The following is a 21543-nucleotide window of genomic DNA, read 5'->3' as shown; positions in this document are numbered from 1 at the left end:
GTTTGTGTTTTATTTTAGCACACAATGGTGTCATTTATGATTGAGCATTTAATAATGAATAATACATTGCTAGTTATTGGAATAAAGCACAAGGCCTCCAAAGAGTACTAAATTTAAGAGTATTAAGGCCTGGAATTTTCCTTGTTTTATTATCTATTGATATAACTGCTCTGTTTGGTAAAGGGGAAAGGTGGAATATGTGGCCCGTGGATTCCAGATGATGGCCAGATATTTACTCATACCTTATCTACAGCTGGAAAAATGAGTCAGACGAACTGGACTGCCAAGGTATAGTACATTTACGGCATACTATGCTCTAGACCTTTCTTCTAGCAGGCCAGATCCCGCAGTCCTTAGGTAGGAAATCCTCCCACTTATTTCATTTTGGAGTTATGTGCATATAAAGGCTGCAGGATAAAGGCCTGATACTGCAAGGTGCTGAGTGCGTTCAGCTTCCAACTGACTTTACTGGGAACTGAGTGCACCTAGCATCTTGTTTCCAGAGGACTGGATTCTACTTCTGCTTGTCTCACTTCTCTCACTTCGTGGCAGCTCCGTGAGGGTTGCCAACATGTCTGAAAAACATGTATGGAAATAGCTGAGGCTATCTGCACCCCAAAGGTCTTGGAAGAACATAGACTTTGCCTCTCCCAGAGGCTGACCTAGTCAACAGAACTGCATGTGCAGCAGTAGGTTTGGGTGGAGTTACAGACTCCCTTGTGGAGAGACAGAGGTCTTGAGTAGCCATTTAGCATCCATTCTGGTAACAATATCCAATGAGGTTTGGAGCAATTGATCATGTTGCGACATGAGCTGATGGGAAGATTATGAGACCTCCATTGCCTGCAAATAAGAAGAAGGTGAAATAATAAATCTAGGGGAAAGGAGATTAGATTATTGGTGTTAAAAAAGTCCAATGTATGAACTTTAAAGCAATGGCTGTTTGTTTGGCAGGTCGTTTTGGTTCATGTGGGGGTGACCTCTCTCATCGCACACATCAGGGTTGGGAAAATGCAAGTTGCTCTGGAAGCCAAAACCACTGTTCTACCTGCAGTAGGTACAGTATGAAATAAAGACGTCTCGTATTTTAAACAGGAATTACTCAGCCCTCCAATTGTACTGGTAGGTTAGAAGAACAAAAGCCCTCATAGCCCCTTTACAAGTGAATGTATCCCATCAAATAGTTCCACAATTCTTTTTCAAACCACTTGAAATCTCTGAAGTTTTTCCAGCTTCTCATTGCCTGTGTAGGACATGAGAACCCTGTAAAAGGCTGCACTTGGTCAAACAGCTGAAATCAAATACCAGAACCAGCAGCTTCAGGCACTACAAGGCTTGTTGGGATGTCATAGGGATGCAAAACTGTTCTACCACATGGTCTCTTTCCAGTATATGGACACTCGTCATCAGACAGGAAGTATATGGACACTCGTCATCAGACAGGAAGCAGGCTAGACTGAGGCATGACAGCTAACGTGCAAACACAAGTGATTCTTGAGCCTGGTGCTACTGTTCATATAAACCTCAAAAACACTGCCCAATGCAGTGCTCTTGTGTTCATTTTAATATAATTGTTAGGCATTCAGAGACCTCTGTGATGGGCATAGTACTGGAACGCAGATTACAATGGAATAGATCTGAAGCAGGCAGAACATTTTGGTAGTTAGGAGATCTGTGCTTTCGCTCATCTCAGTGGCACTAAGTCTTCTCTTGCTTGAGAATCTGAGGTACAGCATTCTACTAGTGAAGATCCATGGGTGAAATACAGGCCCCCTTGGAATTAATGGGAGTTTTGCCATTGACTTTCACACTAAAATATCTAAAGAAATTCCCACTGGGATTATGTTTTAGTAAATGAAACGAGAAAACAGTGATTATTTAATGAAGTTACCATTTGCCATTGGATCTATTGCCTACAAAACAAAACAGACATCTCATCTGTAAAGATCATCTCTTTCGAGGATACTTTTCAATTTTGTGATCATTTGCTGATGTTCAAACAGAGCAACTTCCATTTAAATTACATTACATCTGATATTGGTTCTAATTTTCATGAGCTTTCATTTGAAACACCTCCAAGCATGGTTGGTTTGTTCATTTTGCTTGAAGTTATTCATACTACTGAATACCAGTCCTGCTGATTGAAAGGAAAGGGGGCAAAGATGGCTTTCTGTTCTCCTGACTCCTGGGTCTCCCAAGGGCTGGGCTGAGTACAGGGGCGGCTCCAGGCCCCAGCACGCCAAGCGCGTGCTTGGGGCGGCATGCCGCGGGGGGCACTCTGCCGGTCACTGGGAGGGCGGCAGGCAGGCTCCACCGAAGCCGCGGGACCAGCGGACCCTCCACAGGCACGCCTGTGGGAGGTCCACCGGAGCCGTGGGACCGGCGACCGGCAGAGCGCCCCCCCATGGCATGCCGCTGTGTTTGGGGCGGTGAAATGTCTAGAGCCGCCCCTGGCTGAGTATTCACAGTAAGGGACAGTCCCTGTCTTCAAGAACATACAGTCTAAACAGGCAAGACAGGTGACAAGAAATAAACAGACAAAAGGTAACAACCAGTGGTTTGAGCATTGGCCTGCTAAACCCAGGGTTGTGAGTTCAATCCTTGAGGGGGGCATTTGGGGATTGGTTCTGCTTTGAGCAGGGGGTTGGACTAGATGATCTCTTGAGGTCCCTTCCAACCCTAATAATCTATGATTCCATCTGCAACAACATGTCAAAAGCTCTGATGTCCACAGTTAGTCTAAGGTCAGTGTATTTTAAGGGTCCCTAGATTACATTTAAAATCCACAGCTTTCAACTGCAGGACAAAGATCCTAGAATCCCTCAAAACCTGTTCTTTCAGATATTCTGTGGCCACTCCTGGGGATCCCCAGCTCAGGAGCCCTATGTATTTGTTACTGAATTGAGTCCTAAGAGTGGATAGAGCTATTTTCAAGTATTTTGCTCTCTACATCCCTTTTTGCCCAGTCTGCGGAGATGGTGTTTGTGAAGAAGATGAAAGCTGTTCCACATGTCCAGCTGACTGTGGGGAATGCCCACTCACAGCTGATGCCAGGATAGCAATTGCTTTACCAATATGTTTAGTCTGTGCTGGCTTCATTCTGACAATAGTGGTAAGTGTCAAATGAAATCTGCTCTCTCTTTTATTTCCATCGTGGTGTCTCCATTATTTTATTGTTTACAACACAGCTCTTCACAAGCATCAGAACAGGTTCTCTGCTACACATGGAATCCCCCAGGTAGCTCCAAAGGGGAAGAAGAGAAATGGGAGGAAAAGTTGCTGCTTGATTCTGGGGCCCTTTCTACACCAGCCCAGGTATAGTTCAGAGCAGCCCCACGTTGCTGGAGAATGGCTCACAAGGGGCTGACAGCTAGGATTACACCTCCTCTGTAATGATCCTGGCGTGCCTGACTGTGCATCCTAACACCAGCTGGAGCCTCTCCTCAACTTAGGAGATCCAGTCCATTTCCAGTCCTTGGGTTTTGTTTAGTAGTAGTTATTAATTGTTATAACAGACTCACGGGGGGAATACAGAAAGGTGTGTGTGTGTGTGCATAAAAGGACAGATCAATATAAGGAAAATGCTTTGTGATCCTTTGGGATGAAAAGTGCTGGATAAATGTAAGATGTATTATTTTTACTTATTCTTTTACTAAGTATTTCTGCAGAATAGGCCCTTCTATTGTTTGCATTCCTATAGATTCCTCTGTACCTGAAGGTACATAAATTAATTTCTGAACGTTATAGCAAGCTGTTGCCAGGGAAATATTTGCAGATGTATAGTCATGGTATTGATTGTGTACATTATGGATAACTTGCTTGGTTTTAACCTATAAACCTATAAGTGCATTGGCTCTTTGTTATGCCAGGGATCACTTCTCTCCTCGTGCCACACTGCTGTGGTTGAGACATCTGGAGCACCCAATCTAACACCCCCTGGTTAATTGCAAGGGAATGAAGTCAGGATGCTCTTGCTCAGGGGAAGAAAGATGATCATACGGTTAAGGCAGTGGGTTGGGATTGAGTTCCTCGTTCTATCATATACTTCCTATGCGAACTTGGGCAAGTCACCAGTTCCCTACTTGTAAAATAGGGATAAGAAGTACCTACTTCACAGAGCTCTTGTGAGAATAACTCTAAAGTCACAGCCCTGGGAGACACTTAGATACTACCATGTTGAAGGCCATATAATTAGATAAAACTGTGGAATTAGCTTCCTGCTTCAAATTGCCACAGCCCAGATCTGTTACCTTTCAGGTTACAATCATTCATTCATTCATTCCCCCACCCCCCGTATAGGTCACAACAACAGATCTATCTCCTCTCTCTATCTGGCCATCATCCTCTAGCCTGGGGTTGTATAGCCCATTTTTTTTTGCTATCAACCTTTGTTCATCTTGCTAATGCCTAGTAGGGTCAGGTTGTTGCTCCTCTTCTCTCTGCTCTGCTGCTCCGTCTTCTTTCTCTCTTTCATTGGTCCTCCCTTCCATTCTCCGTTCCATGTGGTCTCCCTCCTGGCTGCAAGAAGGGTGATCGGTGCTTGGCTTCCTCTTTGGCCACCCACCACCCAGCGCATCATGAGAAGACCCTTCTCTTTTTTTTTTTCCAGGCTAAAGTTAACTCTATTATTGGCGTTGGCGTTTCTGTAGCAAGCTGATTTTTACAGGGTGGAGTTGCTAGCCCCACGCCCAACCCTCCTCCTTTACCCTGACTTGGGACAGGCAGATGGCCCCAAAGGACCTCTCTGGTGGAGTTAGGTTACAATGCAAGACCTCTTTGTTCTTGCAAGCTTTTTCTAGTGGCAAGAGAGACATTTCTGGGAAGAGCGTTGAGAGACTCCAGATGGGCAGTGGAGAGTTGTGACTACTTTTCTGAAGGGCATTTTCATGGAAGGAAATTGTTCCATGTAAATGTGTCCAGTGGAGTACAGCATTGGCCCCTTGAACTATTGCAGTTGGATGAATATCTTGAGGTTTCCTAAGCCCATTACCATGGGCCAGTTCTCATGGTGGTGCAAATAGGCACTGCTCAGGTCCAGCAGAAGGATCTGACCCCATATGTTGATTCAATGTTGGTTTGTTACTCAAACATTTTTATTGAGGATCTTCCAACATAATACACATCAGACCACTTCACCCTGCATTTCCCACTTCTTTGCAAGACAGGCTGGAGTTCAATCAAGCTCCTACAGATTTCAGTGGATAACTTTAAAGTCATCATATGAGTTAGGGAAACAGCTAGCCCCCTTCTCACTTATGCATGTTTTAGCTGTGAGTCCTCCAGAATAAATCTAATTTACCTATTGTCTCAGATATTCTTTGTTTTGCAGGGACTCTGTTATTTTTCCTCTTATGCTGGAGTGCATGCTAAGTATCATCTACCTAGCTTCTGTAGGTAGCTGCTATTTAGCATTCTCTGCTGCTTGTTGCTTAGTCAATGTATAAACTTGTTTTTACAAACAGAGCTGAAAAGGTCACTTGTTTCCAGTTTTCAGTATACAGCAAGAGCACAATGCTCCAATGATCCTCTCTCTCATATGGTCTGCTCCAGCCCCCATTAAAGTCAATGAAAGGATCCCATTTAATTCAGTGGGTACTGAATCAGTCCTATCATCTTTGTTTGATTATGGTCCTTGCACACTAAAATACATCTTTTCCTGAAAGCATAGGCCAATTGAAATCAGTGGAAAGACTCCCATTGATTTTCTGGGCTTGGAATCAGGCCCAGAGCTCTCCCAAAATTCTGCCACCACTTCCCAAGATGTCACTCTTGTGTAGACTGGGTTTTTGTTACTTGTCATCCATCCAATGCATGCTGTTGAAGGTAATATGAGATGGATGGCAAAATGCTGACCATCTAATATTTGTGTTTAAATTGTCTTCTATTATTATATCATAGCTAACCTGCAACTCTGATCTACAGACAAGTATGTGCTTGTATAAAATGGGTTTATTGTACTTGACAACTTTTTGGTACATCAATTAGACATACATCTTATTTACAAAATAGTGACAGTGTCCAATCTAATGTTATACAAGTGACAGTACTTTGTGTAATAATGTACCATCTAATTTGCTATTCTGGGGCCTGATTTTGATTGTCACATCCTGTATGACCAGTAACTGCTGCTTATCTGGAGGGGAATAAAATTTGTTTACGCACTGGATATTTCCAAGATGTGAAATGATGTTCACCACATCGCTGGGGTAAGAGCTGGGTTCTAAGTGCAGTGCACAAAAATGCAAACATGGACTGAAACTATCAGACTGTCCACTACAAAATGTCACGTTCTTTAGTCTTCAGAATTACTGATGTTTGTATTTTGGTGTTAGATCCAGATCTGTTACTTCTAAGTAAGTCAAAAAGACATTGAGAGAGGATGGAGGCTAAAATGGTGATTCTTGTTCAGACACCTGTAGGATTTTATATTTGAAAATATCCATACAACTAATGATTTATTGGCTACACTCATCCCTAGTGCAACTCCACCGAAGCCAATAGAGTTGCCCCAGGAATGAATTTGGCCTGTTATGCTTTCTGCAGTGGTTTCAATATCAGAAGCAAAAGATGTTTTGGGATGAAAGCTGGATTATAGACTTCTCCCGCATCAAACAAGGTTTGTAAAGACTGTCATTTTGATGCTCTTATCATCAATGTACATCCTGTTGTGTAAATGAAGCACACACGGAAATATACCCATATTCCATAAGGGTCTGACCTAAAGGAGGAGGATCTATCTTTGATAGGTGCCGGTCACCACAGCATCTGTGAGCTGATCACTGGAGTTTTCCTTTGAGGATGTTATTTTAATGTGAACACTTTGGCTATGGCTGCACTAGAGAGCTTACAGCAGTGCAGCTGCACTAACTCTCTTACAGCGCTTCTAGTGTAGCTGCTTTAAGCGGACAGGAGACAGCACCCTCCTGCTGACACAGTGCTGTCCACATCGTGCTTAGGTCGGTGTAATTTATGTCACTGGTGTGTGTGTGCATATGGCTTATTCACACCCCTGAGCGACGTAAGTTATACCAACATAAGTAGTAGTGTAGACATAGCGTAAAGGTCAGTGGTTTTTTTTTTTCACATATGGTTTGAGGGCTTTTTTCCTGTAATTTATGGTGATTTACAAATAAAAGACAAAGGAATAGATCAAAAATACATAAATCCCCCCTGGAAATATGTGAAAATGGGCACAACAGATGGCGGTGGCCCTAGTTGCTTTATAATCTGACATACTCTTTTTAAGTGACTTCAGTGGAGCGATGTTGGATTTGCACAGATGTAACCAAGTGCTTAATTTGTCCCACTGTGTGTTATCCGTAGCTGAAGTAATTCATCATCACTTGAGTTTTCTTCAATTTACCTAATGTTTAAAACCATAATTATATTTGTTTTCCACTCGGACATTTTTTAACATGGGAGCATTATTGTAGTTTGTCACAGCCTGTACATTCGCTGTACAGCATGTAATTCACCATGTCATTTATTGCTATCATATGCTGGAGAAATATATGGGCCAGATCATCAGCTGGTATAGGTCAATGTAGCTCTACTGAAGTCATTGGATCTTCATTGATTTACGCTAGCTGAGGATCTGACTCTATAATTGTAGTCCTGCCTCCACAAGGTATTGCTGAAAAGGTCCCATCTGCTTTAAATATATAATATCATGTTCAGTACAAGTGAATGGGATAAGACTTTATTGCATTAATTTAGTACGGATACTTGGAGCTGTGTGTTCATTTCTAACTAGTATAATGAGATATCTTCATGGTCTTAAGGAACAGATATCAGGAGTCTAATTTACTAAAAGCAGCCAAGATATTGTGTGTGTGTGTGTGTGTGTGTGTGTGTGTGTGTGTGTGTGTGTGTGTGTGTGTGTGTGTGTGTGTAACAAAATGCCAGTGCAGTGCTGAGTTGATATGTCCCTGTTCCATGGCATTATGCCTCTGCCCCTCTCTCTAGCTCTGAGGTGACCTCAACTGGGATACTGAGTTCATTTCTGTGTAACCCTTGACCACAACGATTAGCACTAGACAGAGTTCAGGGAAGATAAACAAAAGCAACTAGGTGGCAGGATAGACTGACATTTTTTGGAAATTTGAAGAGTTGGAGATATATCCAGAGAGAGGCTGAATGACATCTAAGTGAGGCCGGCCATATGTCTAACAGACATACTTGGAGTGCAAACATCACGTCAAGAAAATATTAGTCTGTTACAGTAATAGAATGAAATCAAGGAAGGGAATATACATCACCCGGGCACATTTAAAATGAAGCTTGACAGAATGCTAGTAAAGAAACACTAGAGAACGTTCCTGCATTGGCATGCAAATTAACTGGAAACCTAACAGGTCTCTTCATTTCTAGTTCAGGTATTGTAGGGCAGAATTCATATGTACTTATAATCCCTCTCTTTAACTATCTCTACAGCTCTCATCAACATAGGATCCAATCTGTGCACATTTTTTCATGAGTCAGTCAAATCTGCTCCCTATGTAGTTCTGTTACTTTTTGTCTAGCTCAAAGCATCACCTCCCCCCCACCCCAAAGACATGAAAAATGTTGATATTCTAGTTTTTTCAACCAGTTGGATTGTTGCTTTGCTTTGAATTCCCTTTAATGTCAGAATCACTTTCCATGATAAAAACTTTAAATTCTTCAGAGTCCTAAATAGATTTGTAACATCAGAAGTTTTGAAATTTGGGGTTTTTTGTACTGTCTCTTCCTTTATTGGCTATGTCCCTTGCATAAAATGACACTCACTGTGTTTGAAACTGTTCCATTGAGGGCTGATAGTTTTGAAGGCAGAGGAACTGCCTTCAGCTACTGATGTTAGTGGGAGAGGCCACTGGCTATGGCTGTCAGCCACAGCCACCGTGTTACATGTTAACAGTCAAATCCTAAATTAAAGCATCCCTACTGCAACATAAATGAGCCTGCTCTCTGGTGCCAGAGACAGCAGAGTTTCCTGTGTTTATATGATTCAGGAGTCTTCTGCAGGTGCACCTGCATATAATGTGCATCTCAATGGCTTTTTTTATCTAGATCGCATGCTACGGACGGCAATGGGCAGCATCATTAGTGCAGCCCATGCACCCAGCGACTCCAACGCCAGCTGTATCACTGCCCTGAGTTCTTGCACAGCAGCTGTCAACACATCCAGGAAACAGCACTTCACCCAGACAGGGATATAGTAGGCTTATATGTCAGTCAGTCTTTGTGTTATGTTGTGTATTGTAGTTACACCCATGCAAGAAGGAGACTTTCAGTTCTTGCTGTATTATCACCTGGAAATAATGTGAGGGTTAGTTTTCCTCTGCTTGGGCCAGGGCCAGGAACGTTAGGGGACTAACTTGGCCTTCCTAACACACTCAAGCTGAAGGATATTCTCAGATGCACATTGATGGTTTCTATTTTTGGATGCCCCTTTTCCTTCTCCTGCTGAGATTTCAATGCTCATGGAGCCTAGCTGCAAACTTGACTCTGCTTCTGAACATCCACAGCATTCAAGTTTAGTTGGAGCTACGGTTTTGAGTCAGGCCCATCTCTAATATTTAAGTAAAATACAAGCAAGCAATCTGGCCCAGAAAATCATGTACTGTACAACAGCCCATTATAATCTATGGCCTTAAACCAGCTCGCAAGACTGTGAATGGCGCGTTTCCTCTCTAGCTCACTGGTTTGGAATACACCCCTACCTGGTAGTGACCTACCTGTACACATAGACGGTAGATGTATCCCTGGCTCCTAAACGTCTTTTGTAGGAGCTTCCAAGAGATTGGTGGACACTGCAATTGCCACAAAGTCCCCTCATGTCCCAGGAAGGTTGCTGCCATCTCTCCTTTGTCCAGCAGAGTTTCTCTGTCTCCTTTCTTGCCCCACCCATTCTTCTTTTGTTCTCTCTCCTTATTTTCTTTTACTTTCCTTCTTGTTTTGTGCTTCTCCTACCTAGGTGGGTCGTCCCCTTCCCCAGTACTCTCACTCCCTGGAAGGCTCTGCTCTGGCTGGCTTTGTGTGGCTACACTGTTATGCTTACGCAACTTAGCTGAGTGCCACATGGAAGCACAGAGGAGACCTTGGACTGGCAGGCTGCTGCCTTAAAACCGCAGCCCTGTAAACATGAGCTACTCCCCAGCTGACTGCATTCAAAGTTGCTACAGGTGGAGGGAGGGCTTCAAGGAATCACCTGCTACTTTGTCCCACCCTTTTATTGGGGGTTTGCAGCTTTCTCTGCCCCCACTGGTTCTTTTCCCTGCCCACACCACTCCCATCTACTCCACACTAGTCTGGCGCTCCCCTGCAGAAAATGGATGACTTCACTTCTTTGCTAGGGGAAGTATCAGAGGGGTAGCTGTTAGTCTGGATCTGTAAAAGGTGACAAAGAGTCCCGTGGCACCTTATAGACTAACAGAAGTATTGGCGCATAAGCTTTAGTGGGTGAATACCCACTTCATCAGACACATGTGACTTGGGGAACATTCTAATACACACAGAGATAAATTGACCTGAGCTGCACAATTTGTAGGGATCTTTGGGTTTTTATTCCTTATATGCCCACACTTCCAGGCTGCTTTAACACGGAGTTCTAGCCCAGCCTATAACAGAAAGAGGCCCTAATCATGAAATTCAGACCCAGGTTCCCATACAGATTTTGACAAAATCCACATCCGTGCACTTTCCCTCGAGAGCCAAAGCTCCTATATAGAGAATACTGCAGACTCGCCATGTGGGATTCCAGCACTTAGAAAAGTCTTTTTCTTGTTGCAGTGATGGTAGAACAGTCGCCATCAAGAAAATAAGGAAGAAGACATTCACCTTGTCCAAATCCATACGCAAGGAAGTAAAGCAAGTGAGGTAAACAATGAAACCTGCACATTGGGTGCCAGTCCACATTTACACCAGTGCAATGGAGATCAGAACCTGCCCTGTTACTTGTTTTTGTGTTTTTCTCTCCCAAACAGTGTTGAAAATATTTCTTTGAACCTGGTTGAACATATTTCTATGCATATTTGAAAAAGCCCTAAGTTTCCAGTTCCAAAAGGTGTAGAGGGGAGGCTTAGAAAGGGTGTGATGCCTGTTCATTTTCACAGAGAACTTGATCATCCCAACCTCTGCAAATTCATCGGCGGTTGTACAGAGGTGCCAAATGTTGCCATCGTGACAGAATACTGTCCAAAAGGTAGCCTGAGTGATGTGCTGCTCAATGAAGACATTCCTCTCAACTGGGGCTTCAGGTAAAAAACAAACAAACAAAAAAAACTTGTGAAATAAGATACAAGTAGCATCACCAGGTGACACCTGAAGAGGGATGTTAATTATAGATAAAGTCACTGGTAGACGCGACAGTGCTGTGATGTATATCAGAGGATACCATGATTCTGAGATGCAAGGAGAAAGAGAGAGACCAATTGCTTAAGAGATAATCCAAGTTTCTGATTTAACCTGTCCCCTGGACATCCTGACACCCCTGAATTTAGCACTACCCATGTCACGCCCAAACCTTTTCATCCCATCTCTAGTATGCTGCAACACCATTTTAAACCTTGGTTCGCATATAGCCTTCTCTTTTTCCCCACAGCTGCCATCTGTACTTAGTACACTTTGATGTTCTGGTTTAAGATGAGTAAAAGAGCAGCACAGCCACATTCATGATAGTCCAACCATGAACAGATTAGTACAACTAAAAGTGCAACATTAGCGTTACCCATAAAAACAGATGTACACAAAACTGGCTCAGGATTTCAAAGGAACTCCCATATGAACTACTTCATCACGTATAATTGCAAATTGTTCCTTATCCCTCCTAGCTCTGCTTTATGTTTGCCTTGCTTCTATACAACAGCAAAGAAAATAAATGGTCTGAGTCAACACTCCATACAAACTAAAAGTTGAGTACTTTGCTCATCTGGTAAATATCTGTGCACATGGTTCAATCCCGCAAACTGCTGAGAACGTCCACAAGAAGCTGTGCATTCCTACAAGGGACCCAGAAACCTCCACTCCCTTTCAACTGCATGGGAACTGAGGGCATTCAGCAACTCATGGGAGTCCTCAGCACTTTGCGGGATTGAGTCCCTGGGGACTGATCCAAAGGCCATTTCAGTCAATGGGAGTCTTTCCACTCATTTCAATAGTCTTTGGATTAATCCGTTCCTGAGTGTCTGGTTCAGTGGAATACTAACCTGTTAATAATGATTTTGTGCCTTTCAGGTTTTCCTTTGCTGGAGACATTGCCCAAGGAATGGCTTATCTTCACCAGCATAAAATCTATCATGGATGCTTAAAGTCTAATAACTGTGTGATAGACGATCGTTGGGTCTGTAAAATTTCAGGTAATGAAGAGAGATGAAAATTTGAAACATGGCCAAGTAACCTACTAATGAAGGTTGATTTCACAGACTTCCCTGCTCCAGCAGGACTGTGAACCAACGTTTCAGGTGGAAATGCTAACTGCAGCAGCCTTCATTAAAAGTAAACTATGCCAGAGCAAACATCCCATTACATTATCCTGTGTAGCCTACAATTTAACATGTCACCATTGCACCAGTTATATGACACAAATGATGGGGTCAGTCATCAGACCTAGCAGTATCCATGACATTCTCTATGAATTCTTTGCCTGATGCCATTCTTTGACATAAGGCAAATCCTCCTTTCAGACAGTAAACATAGTGCCCTTTCACAGCTAGGTGAAAAGCTGGGCTTCCAGTCTAAAGAATGGCACCCTTGGAGTGTCCCAATTAGATACTGGTCTGAACCAAAACCACAAACCTGAACCCCTGCCTCCACATAGCAAATTTCAGTGCTGTCTGGATCTAGGAAATAGAAGTCAGAATTTTTATCATTCTGTTCTCTGAACACAGCTCAGCACCCGGACCCTGGGTCAGATCCTGGGGTCCAGACGAGCTTCATACGAAGCACGTTGGAAGATGGGGTACAAAGCTGGTGGAAATTTCGCCTTTACAGTCCCCCAATGCTGTGGCCTCTGTGTAGGCTCCAGCATACATTGGAAGAGTCTGAGAGCTGCTCTGACTTACCCTAGCATCTATGTAGTCCAAGACACTGGAACCACAGCTGGAGATCATCACAGCTGAGGGATGTCCCAACCACACCCCCTTTTCTTTGGGCACACCCCTACACTGGCAGCAGGGAGGTGCAGAAAAGAAGCAGGTATGCTGGCTCTGTCTTGCACTGCAGTGCTCCTACTGTGGCTGGATACGCTGGGCCAGAAACACCACCACAGGGGTAGCAAGAAGCAGTCATACCTCATCAGACAATCTCTCCCAATATTCAAGCTGCAGCTTCAGTATTCACAACTATATTTGGGTACAAATCAGAGCAACATAGTGCTATTTTTTTAAACCAAGGCTCATCTCCGCCTACAGAGCAAACTCCCTTAAACCACTAATATTGCTACTTAATAATGGAAGAGTTTCAGGAGTGAACATAACCCTTACTGAGTACCTGTTTCCTTCTTTCTTCCATGAAAGACTATGGATTACAGTCCTACAGAAAAGAGGATCACTGGGAGGGTGCTAGCACATATCAGCAGCGTTTGATGCAGATTTACTTGGCTCCTGAGGCCCATTCATCGTCAGACTTTGTCCCCACGTCCATGGCAGATGTGTACAGGTGATAAACTTTCCTGTCTCTTTCTCTCTGTGATCAAATAGTCTTTCGTAATAATTTAGCTAAATTCCAAAGCTATACCAGGGTGAATTTGGAGGATTGTGATTAAAAATTGATTCTTATTTAGAGGATAACTTAGATGCCAGGATCTACCCTTCCAAGATAGGAAGCCAAAATCTCAGCTCAGTAATGCTGGTGTAAATCAAGAGTAACTCCATTTGTTTTTACGGAGCTATTCTGGATTTGAATCCGAGTAAATGGATATATAAAAAAACTAGCCCTGGGTCTATGTTTTTTTTTTTAAATCACTTCCTCCCTTGTGTTTTCCCTGTTGAAAAAGAAATATATTACTTAGCTAAAGGCAATATACTAAGAGTTAAAATAAGAGCAGTTTTCCAATGTGTCAGCAAAACTCATCCATAGTATATTTCCATATGGAATGAGAACAGAGTGTTTTTGCTGAATACACTGGATGGCTATATTTTGTATAGAGAGGAAAAAACAGCTACATAGAGGAAAAGAATGCACTCTTGAGTGGCTCTGTGCCTTTCTTTCTGAGAGAACCCAGAGGGCAATACTTCACAATCGCTCATCTGCCCAGGGGATTCTGTCATGCCATGTTCTAGTCAGCCCCTCCTCCTATTCAAACATGAACAGGGGTTCACTAGGAGGGTTGCAAGGAGAAGAATGGTTCTGTGGTTAAGGCACTGGATTAGGTATCTGGAAACCTAGGTTTACTCCCTTGTTCTAGCACAGAATTCCTGTGTAGCCTCGAGCAAGTCATGTATCCCATTGTGGGACAATAATATTTAGTCTTTTTGGACTGTGAGAGCTCTGTGGCAGAGAGTGTCTCTTACCTAGTCTTTGTACAGTGCTTAGCACAATGGGGCCCTGATCTTGGCTGGGCCTTCTACGGGCTACCGGAATACAAACAATGAATAATTAGGGGTAGTGAAGAAACAAAGGCAGTGGTGTCTTCAGTGCACGGAGATCTGCTTTTGTATTTCCATGTCTTCTGACCCAGCCAGAGCATTTGAGCAAGAAAGAATTTATAAAAGACTAAACAGCCAAATGCACCCCCCTGAGGAGGAAAGCTATCCACACTATTGCGCGATTAAAACATTAACCACGCTGTTAAACAATAGAATACCATTTATTTAAATATTTTGGATGTTTTCTACATTTACAAATATATTGCTATCAATTACAATACAGAATGCGAAGTGTACAGTGCTCACTTTATATTTATTTTTTATTACAAGTATTTGCACTGTAAAAAAAATAGTATTTTTTCAATTCACCACATACAAGTACTGTATACAAGTGCAATCACTTTACCATGAAAAGGCAATTTACAAATGTAGATTTTTTTTGTTACATAACTGCACTCAAAAACAAAACAATGTAAAATTTTAGGATCTACAAGTCCCCTCAGTCCTACTTCTTGTTCAGCCAATCGCTCAGACAAACATGTTTGTTTACATTTGCAGGAGGTAATGCTGCCCGCTTCTTGTTTACAATGTCACCTGAAAGTGAGAACAGGTGTTCGCATGGCACTGCGAGATATTTACATGCCAAATGCACTAAAGATTCTAATGTCCCTTCATGCTTTGACCACCCTTCCAGGGGACATGTGTCCATGCTGATGACAGGTTCTGCTTGCTAACAATCCAAAGCAGTGTGGACCAACGCATGTTCATTTTCATCATCTGAGTCACATCTCACCAGCAGAAAGTTGATTTTCTTTTTTGGTGGTTTGAGTTCTGTAGTTTCCACACTGGAGTGTTGCTCTTTTAAGACTTCCAAAAGCATGCTCCATACCTCATCCTGCTCAGATTTTGGAAGGCATTTCAGATTCTTAAACCTTGAGTCGAGTGCTGTAACTATCTTTAGAAATCTCACACTTTGCATTTTGTGAAATCTGCAGTGAAAGTGTTCTTAAAATGAAGAATATGTTCTGGGTCATCATCCGAGACTGCTATAACATGAAATACATGGCAGAATGTGGGTAAAAAAGGAGAGAATTGTATATCTCCTGCTCTAAGGAGTTCAAATTTAATTAACACATTTTTTTAACAAGTGTCATCAGCATGGAAGCATGTCCTCTGGAATGGTGGCCGAAGCATGAAGGGGCATATGAATGTTTAGCATATCTGGCGTGTAAATACTTTGCGATACCTTCTGATGGCTGTTTGGGGACATTTTTATGAAGCCATTGCTAACTGTGACAGGGTTGCTCTACTCACCGCTGGATGACGCTGCCTCTTGGCAGGTTTGAGGATTAGCTTGGTCAGGCCAACTCCCCTTCCAGCAATTACACCCAGTCGGTTTCTCCTCTGCAGCCCCTCTCTCGCTACAGGAACTATAGCATCCTTTTCGTGATTCAGCCCTCTAGCCAGGTCACTATTGTGGTTTCCCATTCAAGGGGGTTGGCGGGGGGCGGGGAGGGGAAGTGCATCAAGATTCCTGCTCTCCAGACCACTCTTCTGCTTCACTGCATCACAGTGCCACTCCCACAGCAGCTAGCAGGAGAACCTAGGCCCACCCTCTACTCCAGGTTCCAGCTCAGGCACCCTCCCCACCCTCTACTCCAGGTTCCAGCTCAGGCACCCTCTACACAGCAGCCAAGGTCCGTTCCCTGCACCTTGCTGCCTTTCCCTAAGCCACTTCCACACCTGCTAGTCTTCCCCACTCTTCTGGGTTTGCAAGTCTCTTCACTCCCTCCTCCCAGGGAATAATTGTAGGCAACTTGTCCCTACAGCCCCCAACCCTTTCTCCCAGGGAGTAACTATAGACTTCTCCCTGCTATCTCCTCTGCTTCCAACATCCTGTCTTTTGTAAAAGCCCCACCTGTCCCTCACAGGTGAACTTCTCTCTAATTAGCTGCCTCCATCTCTAGCTCCCCTGTTTGTACCCTAATTAGCTGATTGGGCTCACCTGGCCTAACTCAGCTCTTGCAGGGCCAGTGTGGGGAAGCACACTAACATAAAACAATTTCAATTAATTTTTCCCCATTACCACTAAACACGCACCAAAAAGGAAATATTCTGCAGAGAAGCTTGTTAGTTTATCTCTTGGATTCATGTGTATTACTGTCTTATGCAGAATCTTACATGTATTGTCCTGAGACCTGCCAGGACTCTGCTAATGACCATTAGCCATTTCAAGCCAGATTTTTAACTTCAGTGGGAGTTAGGTGCTTTTGAAAATCCCACTGGCTGCCTCTCTTCATTTTTAAGTGCCTAACTACCTTTACAAATCTGGCCCCAAATGACTTGGCCTTCTAATGACTGAACCCAACTATGCTGTTCTATTTCTGTGCTACAGAGTGATTGAGTGCTTGAGCTTCAGTGCTCCTTGAAAACAACAAGGAGTCTGGTGGCACCTTAAGGACTAACAGATTTATTTGGGCATAAGCTTTCATGTGTAAAACACATCACTTCTTCAGATGTGAAGATTTGTGCATCTGAAGAAGTGAGGTTTTTTACCCATGGAAGCTTATGCCCAAATAAATCCGTTAGTCTTTAAGGTGCCACCGGACTCCTTGTTATTTTTGTGGATACAGACTAACACGGCTACTCAGTGCTCCTGGAGTTATGGTGCTCCATGCAAGCAGTTGTTTTGCAGGAGTGTCTCATGCATTTTGTTTTGTCACTGCCTCACATCCAAAAAGCATCACATTTCCCAGTAATGCCGACGTAGTTTTACATGCTTTCAGATTGCTGCTCGCTGCAGGGGCAAAGTGCGCAGTTTTAGGCTACTGGGCTGTAAATTTGTGGCTGAGCTTGCCTCTTGGAGTCACATCTTGCCAAGACCTTTCCTTAAAACAAAGTTTCAATAGGTACATTGTTCATGTCTTAGGCAACTGAACACTCCAGTGAACTTAAAAAGGTTACTGAGATACCTGTTACAGTACAACCTGTAAACCCCAAGTGCCTACAAAGTCTGTCTTTGCCTAACATGGCAGATAATCCTAACTTGGCAAATAAATGGCAACAGGTGAAATCAGATAGAGGCACCGTAGCACCAGAGTTCCCAAGCAATCCAGCAGGAGAGTTCCTGCAAAAGAGATGGCACAAGTAGTAGTACAAGGGCTGTCCAGCTAACCCAGGTTCACTAGTGCTTGGCATCTTGGTGTTTGACACTATGAGCATGTGCTAAGCCCTCCCAGCATGTGAGCATGTGTATTACTGGCCAAAACGCCATGGGCCCAATCCTGCAGTCCATAGGCATCCAAAAGGTCCATTGATTTTCATGAGAATTTGGCCCAAATAAGGATAGATTAGTGACTGGGGAAAAAAAGAAAAAGCAGGAAGTGAGAGAGAAAATGTGCCAAAATGTCATCCTGTCCTTCAAATGGCTCCGTTTGCAATATATTCACTACAATTATTTGTCTGTAATATTGCAGTTATTCCATCATTTTATTAGAGATCGCAACAAGAAGTGACCCTGTGCAGGTAAGAGTTGAAGAGCTGTTTGTGAAGGTCCTCATAATTTTGATCCTGCTGCCATTGAAGTTATTCTCAAAACTCCAGTTGACTTCAGTGGGAGCAGGATTTGACTCACAGTACCGTGTTCACAACGGTATATATTCCCATCATGGATCAAAATCTTCAGTGCTTACTCAGGGCTGGATCTTTATTTTGGTTACATGGGTTTAAATCCAGTTCCAGTGGAGCCATGCTACCAGTGTAAGATTCCTCCTGGCCCCACCAGCCCCTGGGATGTTCAAGAGGAATGCAGTGGAAAAGGGAAGACAGCTTCTCTTCTATTCTTTTTTTCTGGGTATGCTCTGTGGGGCTGGAGTGGGGATGAGGTATGTCACTCCTAGTCTTACCCTTGATCTGCCCACCCCTCCTTTGGCCTGCTCAGTTTCCAGTCCTCCCACAATACAGCCTCATACCCCCAAAGCACCTTGACAGGATCCAAACCTGGGGGGACAGTTCTGGGGTAGCTGCTGAACCCCTATCCGTGGAGAAGGTGTTGTCTGTACATAGATTCAGGGTAAATGATCTATGCCAAATTGTTTGCAGAAAGGATGTGCATCAAAATCAACGTAAGGTGCCCTGAAAAAAACCTGCATAACAACTCCGGCTTCATAAAACAATTTTGCTTAAAAATAACTCTAGTGACCTGCACTTATGATTATGGTTCTCCTACTGTTAACTGTTCATGCCAGTGGCCCAATGTGGTCCTTCCAGCTTCATAAGGGGCTGTGGATCTCGCTGTGTCTGATGTTTTCAATCATTTCAAGAGCTGCTCTCCTTCGATATAGGATGAGCTCAGATCTTGTCAGCTGAGTGAGAGTTTGGAGACAGCCATCTGTGGCAGAGTGAGGGATGTAGGCCAGTTCTGTACTCAGACATGAAAGCCCTGATCTGGAACTTTTCCAATGGAGAGAAAAAAGGAAGGCTTCTGTACAGGAAGTGATAGGCAAGAATATGTCCCCAACATATGACAATAGGGGTGTATTTTCAACATGGTGGATGAGAAACCTACCAGCTATTCTCTCTTTCCTTGATTAGTGTATTCAGTGCTTTACATCATTATTATTGATTTCTTTTCATTGCTGTCCCCATTCCTGTTCTCTTCTTCCAACATTGTTTTCTCAAGGATGATTCTCATTCAGCGGAATATTCCTCGTGCCTACCTCTGACAGAATTAATTTCAGGAAAGTCTGAGAATTCCTGCCCATGCCCTACAGACTATGTGGAGGTAAATAAGGTTATATAGTCTCTCACAAAAAAATCTTTATTGAGGTGAACTTCAGATTGCAGGCACATGACAATGGGTTCAGTGCAATATTCCTTGGAGAAATGTAAACATTATTTTTAAGTCAGAAACCCAGGAAATGCAGAGTTAAGATTGTACTTTTTAAGGAAGGCACCATAAAATGCTCTTTAGCTTTAATATCCACTACAGGTATGTCTACACTTACAATGCTATCGTGGCACAGCTGCAGTGCTTCAGTGTACACACTCACGCCAGTAACGGGAGAAGTTCTCCCATCATTGTAGTTAATCCATCTCCCTGATAGGTGGTAGCTAGCTCGATGGAATAGTTATTTCATCAACCTAGCACTGTCTCCACCAGGGGTTAGGTTGGTGTAGTTACATCTCTCAGAGGTGTGTATTTTTCACACCCCTGAGAAATGTAGCTATGCTGATGTAAGCTTTCAGTGTTACCAGCCCGATGAAGGAGCCATTATTCTGCCAAATGGAAAATTTCAGTTTGTCCCACAAAAGTTTCAGGGCGGTAATGTTTTCAATATTCAGTCATTGGAATTTTATGGCTTTTAATTTTGTTATCGAGTGTCAAGTCCATCTACATATTTAATATCAGTGAAGCTTTATTGTTAGCATTTGATCTAAGTTACACAACTTCAGCTATGTGAATAACATAGCTGAAGTCGACATACTTAGATCGACTTACTGCAGTGTCTTCACCGCAGTGATTCGACTGCTGCTGCTCCCCTGTCGACTCCGCCTGCACCTCTCATGGCGGTGAAGTACAGCAGTCGATGGGAGAGTGCTCAGGGATTGATTTATCATATCTAGACTAGATGCAATAAATTGACCCCTGCTGGATCGATCGCTGCCCGCCAATCCGGTGGGAAGTGTAGACATACCCTTAGTTCACTTTAAGAGTGTCATAGCTTAGCTTGTCAACTTAAATGAAACGAAGCTACCCTTAAGCTGAAATAAGAGTGTCTACACTGGGTTTTACATTGATTTAACAAAATCAGTTTTTAAACTGAGTTAAGTTAAACCAGTACAACTTCTGTGAATAGATAAGCCTTATTCCTACTAAACCCAGGGTTGTGAGTTCAGTCCTTGAGGGGGCCACATAGGAATCTGGGGCAAAAATCAGCACTTGGTCCTGCTAGTGAAGGCAGGGGGCTGGACTCGATGACCTTTCAAGGTCCCTTCCAGTTCTAGGAGATAGGATATCTCCATTTATTTATTTATTTTTAAAGCCACTTTCCACCACTCTGGCAGTGTAAAGTGGTCTTAGTATAAATAAGAATCAGGCCCAAATTTTTAAAAGTATTTGACAGAAGAAACCAAGCGTGGCTTTTGAACAGTCCAGTGTTTCTCCCAGTAGCGCATTCATTTACTAATGCTATTGAATTACATGGGCCAGATTACCAGTCGATGTATATCAGTGCAGCTCCAGAGACTTCAATGTAGCTATGCCATTTTACGCCAGTTGATGATCTGGCCCCAAGTTCAAAAATGGTCCAAGCTATAGGGCTCAAAGGAAAACCTATCTGTACCTTGAACGATTAAGGGCCATTTGCTTTCTCTCTCCCTTTCCCTGTTTCAGCTAATCAGGAGGTGCAGGAAAACCAACCCAACCCAAAGGCCTACATTTGAGCAAGTCAAGAAGTTATTGTACAAGATGAATCCTAACAAAGTTAGTCCAGTCGACATGATGATGACTCTGGTAAGCTTAATAGATTCTTAACCAAACCAGAAAACAACCCAGGCAGGAGTTAACATACCCACCTGAAACTGCTGCCTTCTAATCACTTGGAATGGTCTTCTCCTTTGATGTCACGCCCATTGTTTGCGAAGAAGAACAACAATCACCCATTGACCTCTAGTAGAATTAGCTGTAGCTTGAGCTATTGTGAAAGCTACAGTTAACTTTGAGTCCCAGTTTCCATTCTAGCCCCTTTCCTTCAGTTCAGTTCTCAATTTCGTTTGGGGCTGAATTAAAAATAAATAATAATGTGACAACATTGTTTCTTAAAAATGCAGCAGTTGAAGCCCAGTTTACTATATATCAAGAGCACAGCTCTCCAGAAGCATCTTGAGTGCTATTGCACAAGACTTTGGTGGTGGGAATGCGGCTAGTGGCTCCACCATCTATTGCCACTCAGAGTAGGGGTGCATAAGCCACAGCAGG

General features: G+C 43.2%; 1 protein-coding gene across 1 annotated transcript in view; it reads left to right on the top strand.

The window, feature by feature from the left end:
- LOC120407255 (atrial natriuretic peptide receptor 2-like) overlaps positions 1 to 21543 on the top strand; it is a 36109-nt gene that overhangs the window by 2577 nt on the left and 11989 nt on the right. The window contains exons 3-14 of the mRNA XM_039542767.1: positions 184 to 288; positions 955 to 1057; positions 2967 to 3112; positions 6544 to 6616; positions 9049 to 9196; positions 10771 to 10857; positions 11094 to 11237; positions 12214 to 12335; positions 13494 to 13635; positions 18041 to 18089; positions 19246 to 19347; positions 20959 to 21078. Coding sequence (XP_039398701.1) covers positions 184 to 288; positions 955 to 1057; positions 2967 to 3112; positions 6544 to 6616; positions 9049 to 9196; positions 10771 to 10857; positions 11094 to 11237; positions 12214 to 12335; positions 13494 to 13635; positions 18041 to 18089; positions 19246 to 19347; positions 20959 to 21078 — 1341 coding nt within the window. The remainder of the gene's footprint in view (positions 1 to 183; positions 289 to 954; positions 1058 to 2966; positions 3113 to 6543; positions 6617 to 9048; positions 9197 to 10770; positions 10858 to 11093; positions 11238 to 12213; positions 12336 to 13493; positions 13636 to 18040; positions 18090 to 19245; positions 19348 to 20958; positions 21079 to 21543) is intronic.

The sequence above is a fragment of the Mauremys reevesii genome, linkage group 6, assembly GCF_016161935.1.
Source record: "Mauremys reevesii isolate NIE-2019 linkage group 6, ASM1616193v1, whole genome shotgun sequence".
NCBI lineage: Eukaryota > Metazoa > Chordata > Testudines > Geoemydidae > Mauremys > Mauremys reevesii.
Note: the sequence above shows the minus strand (reverse complement) of the source record. Positions and strands in the feature narration are given on the sequence as shown.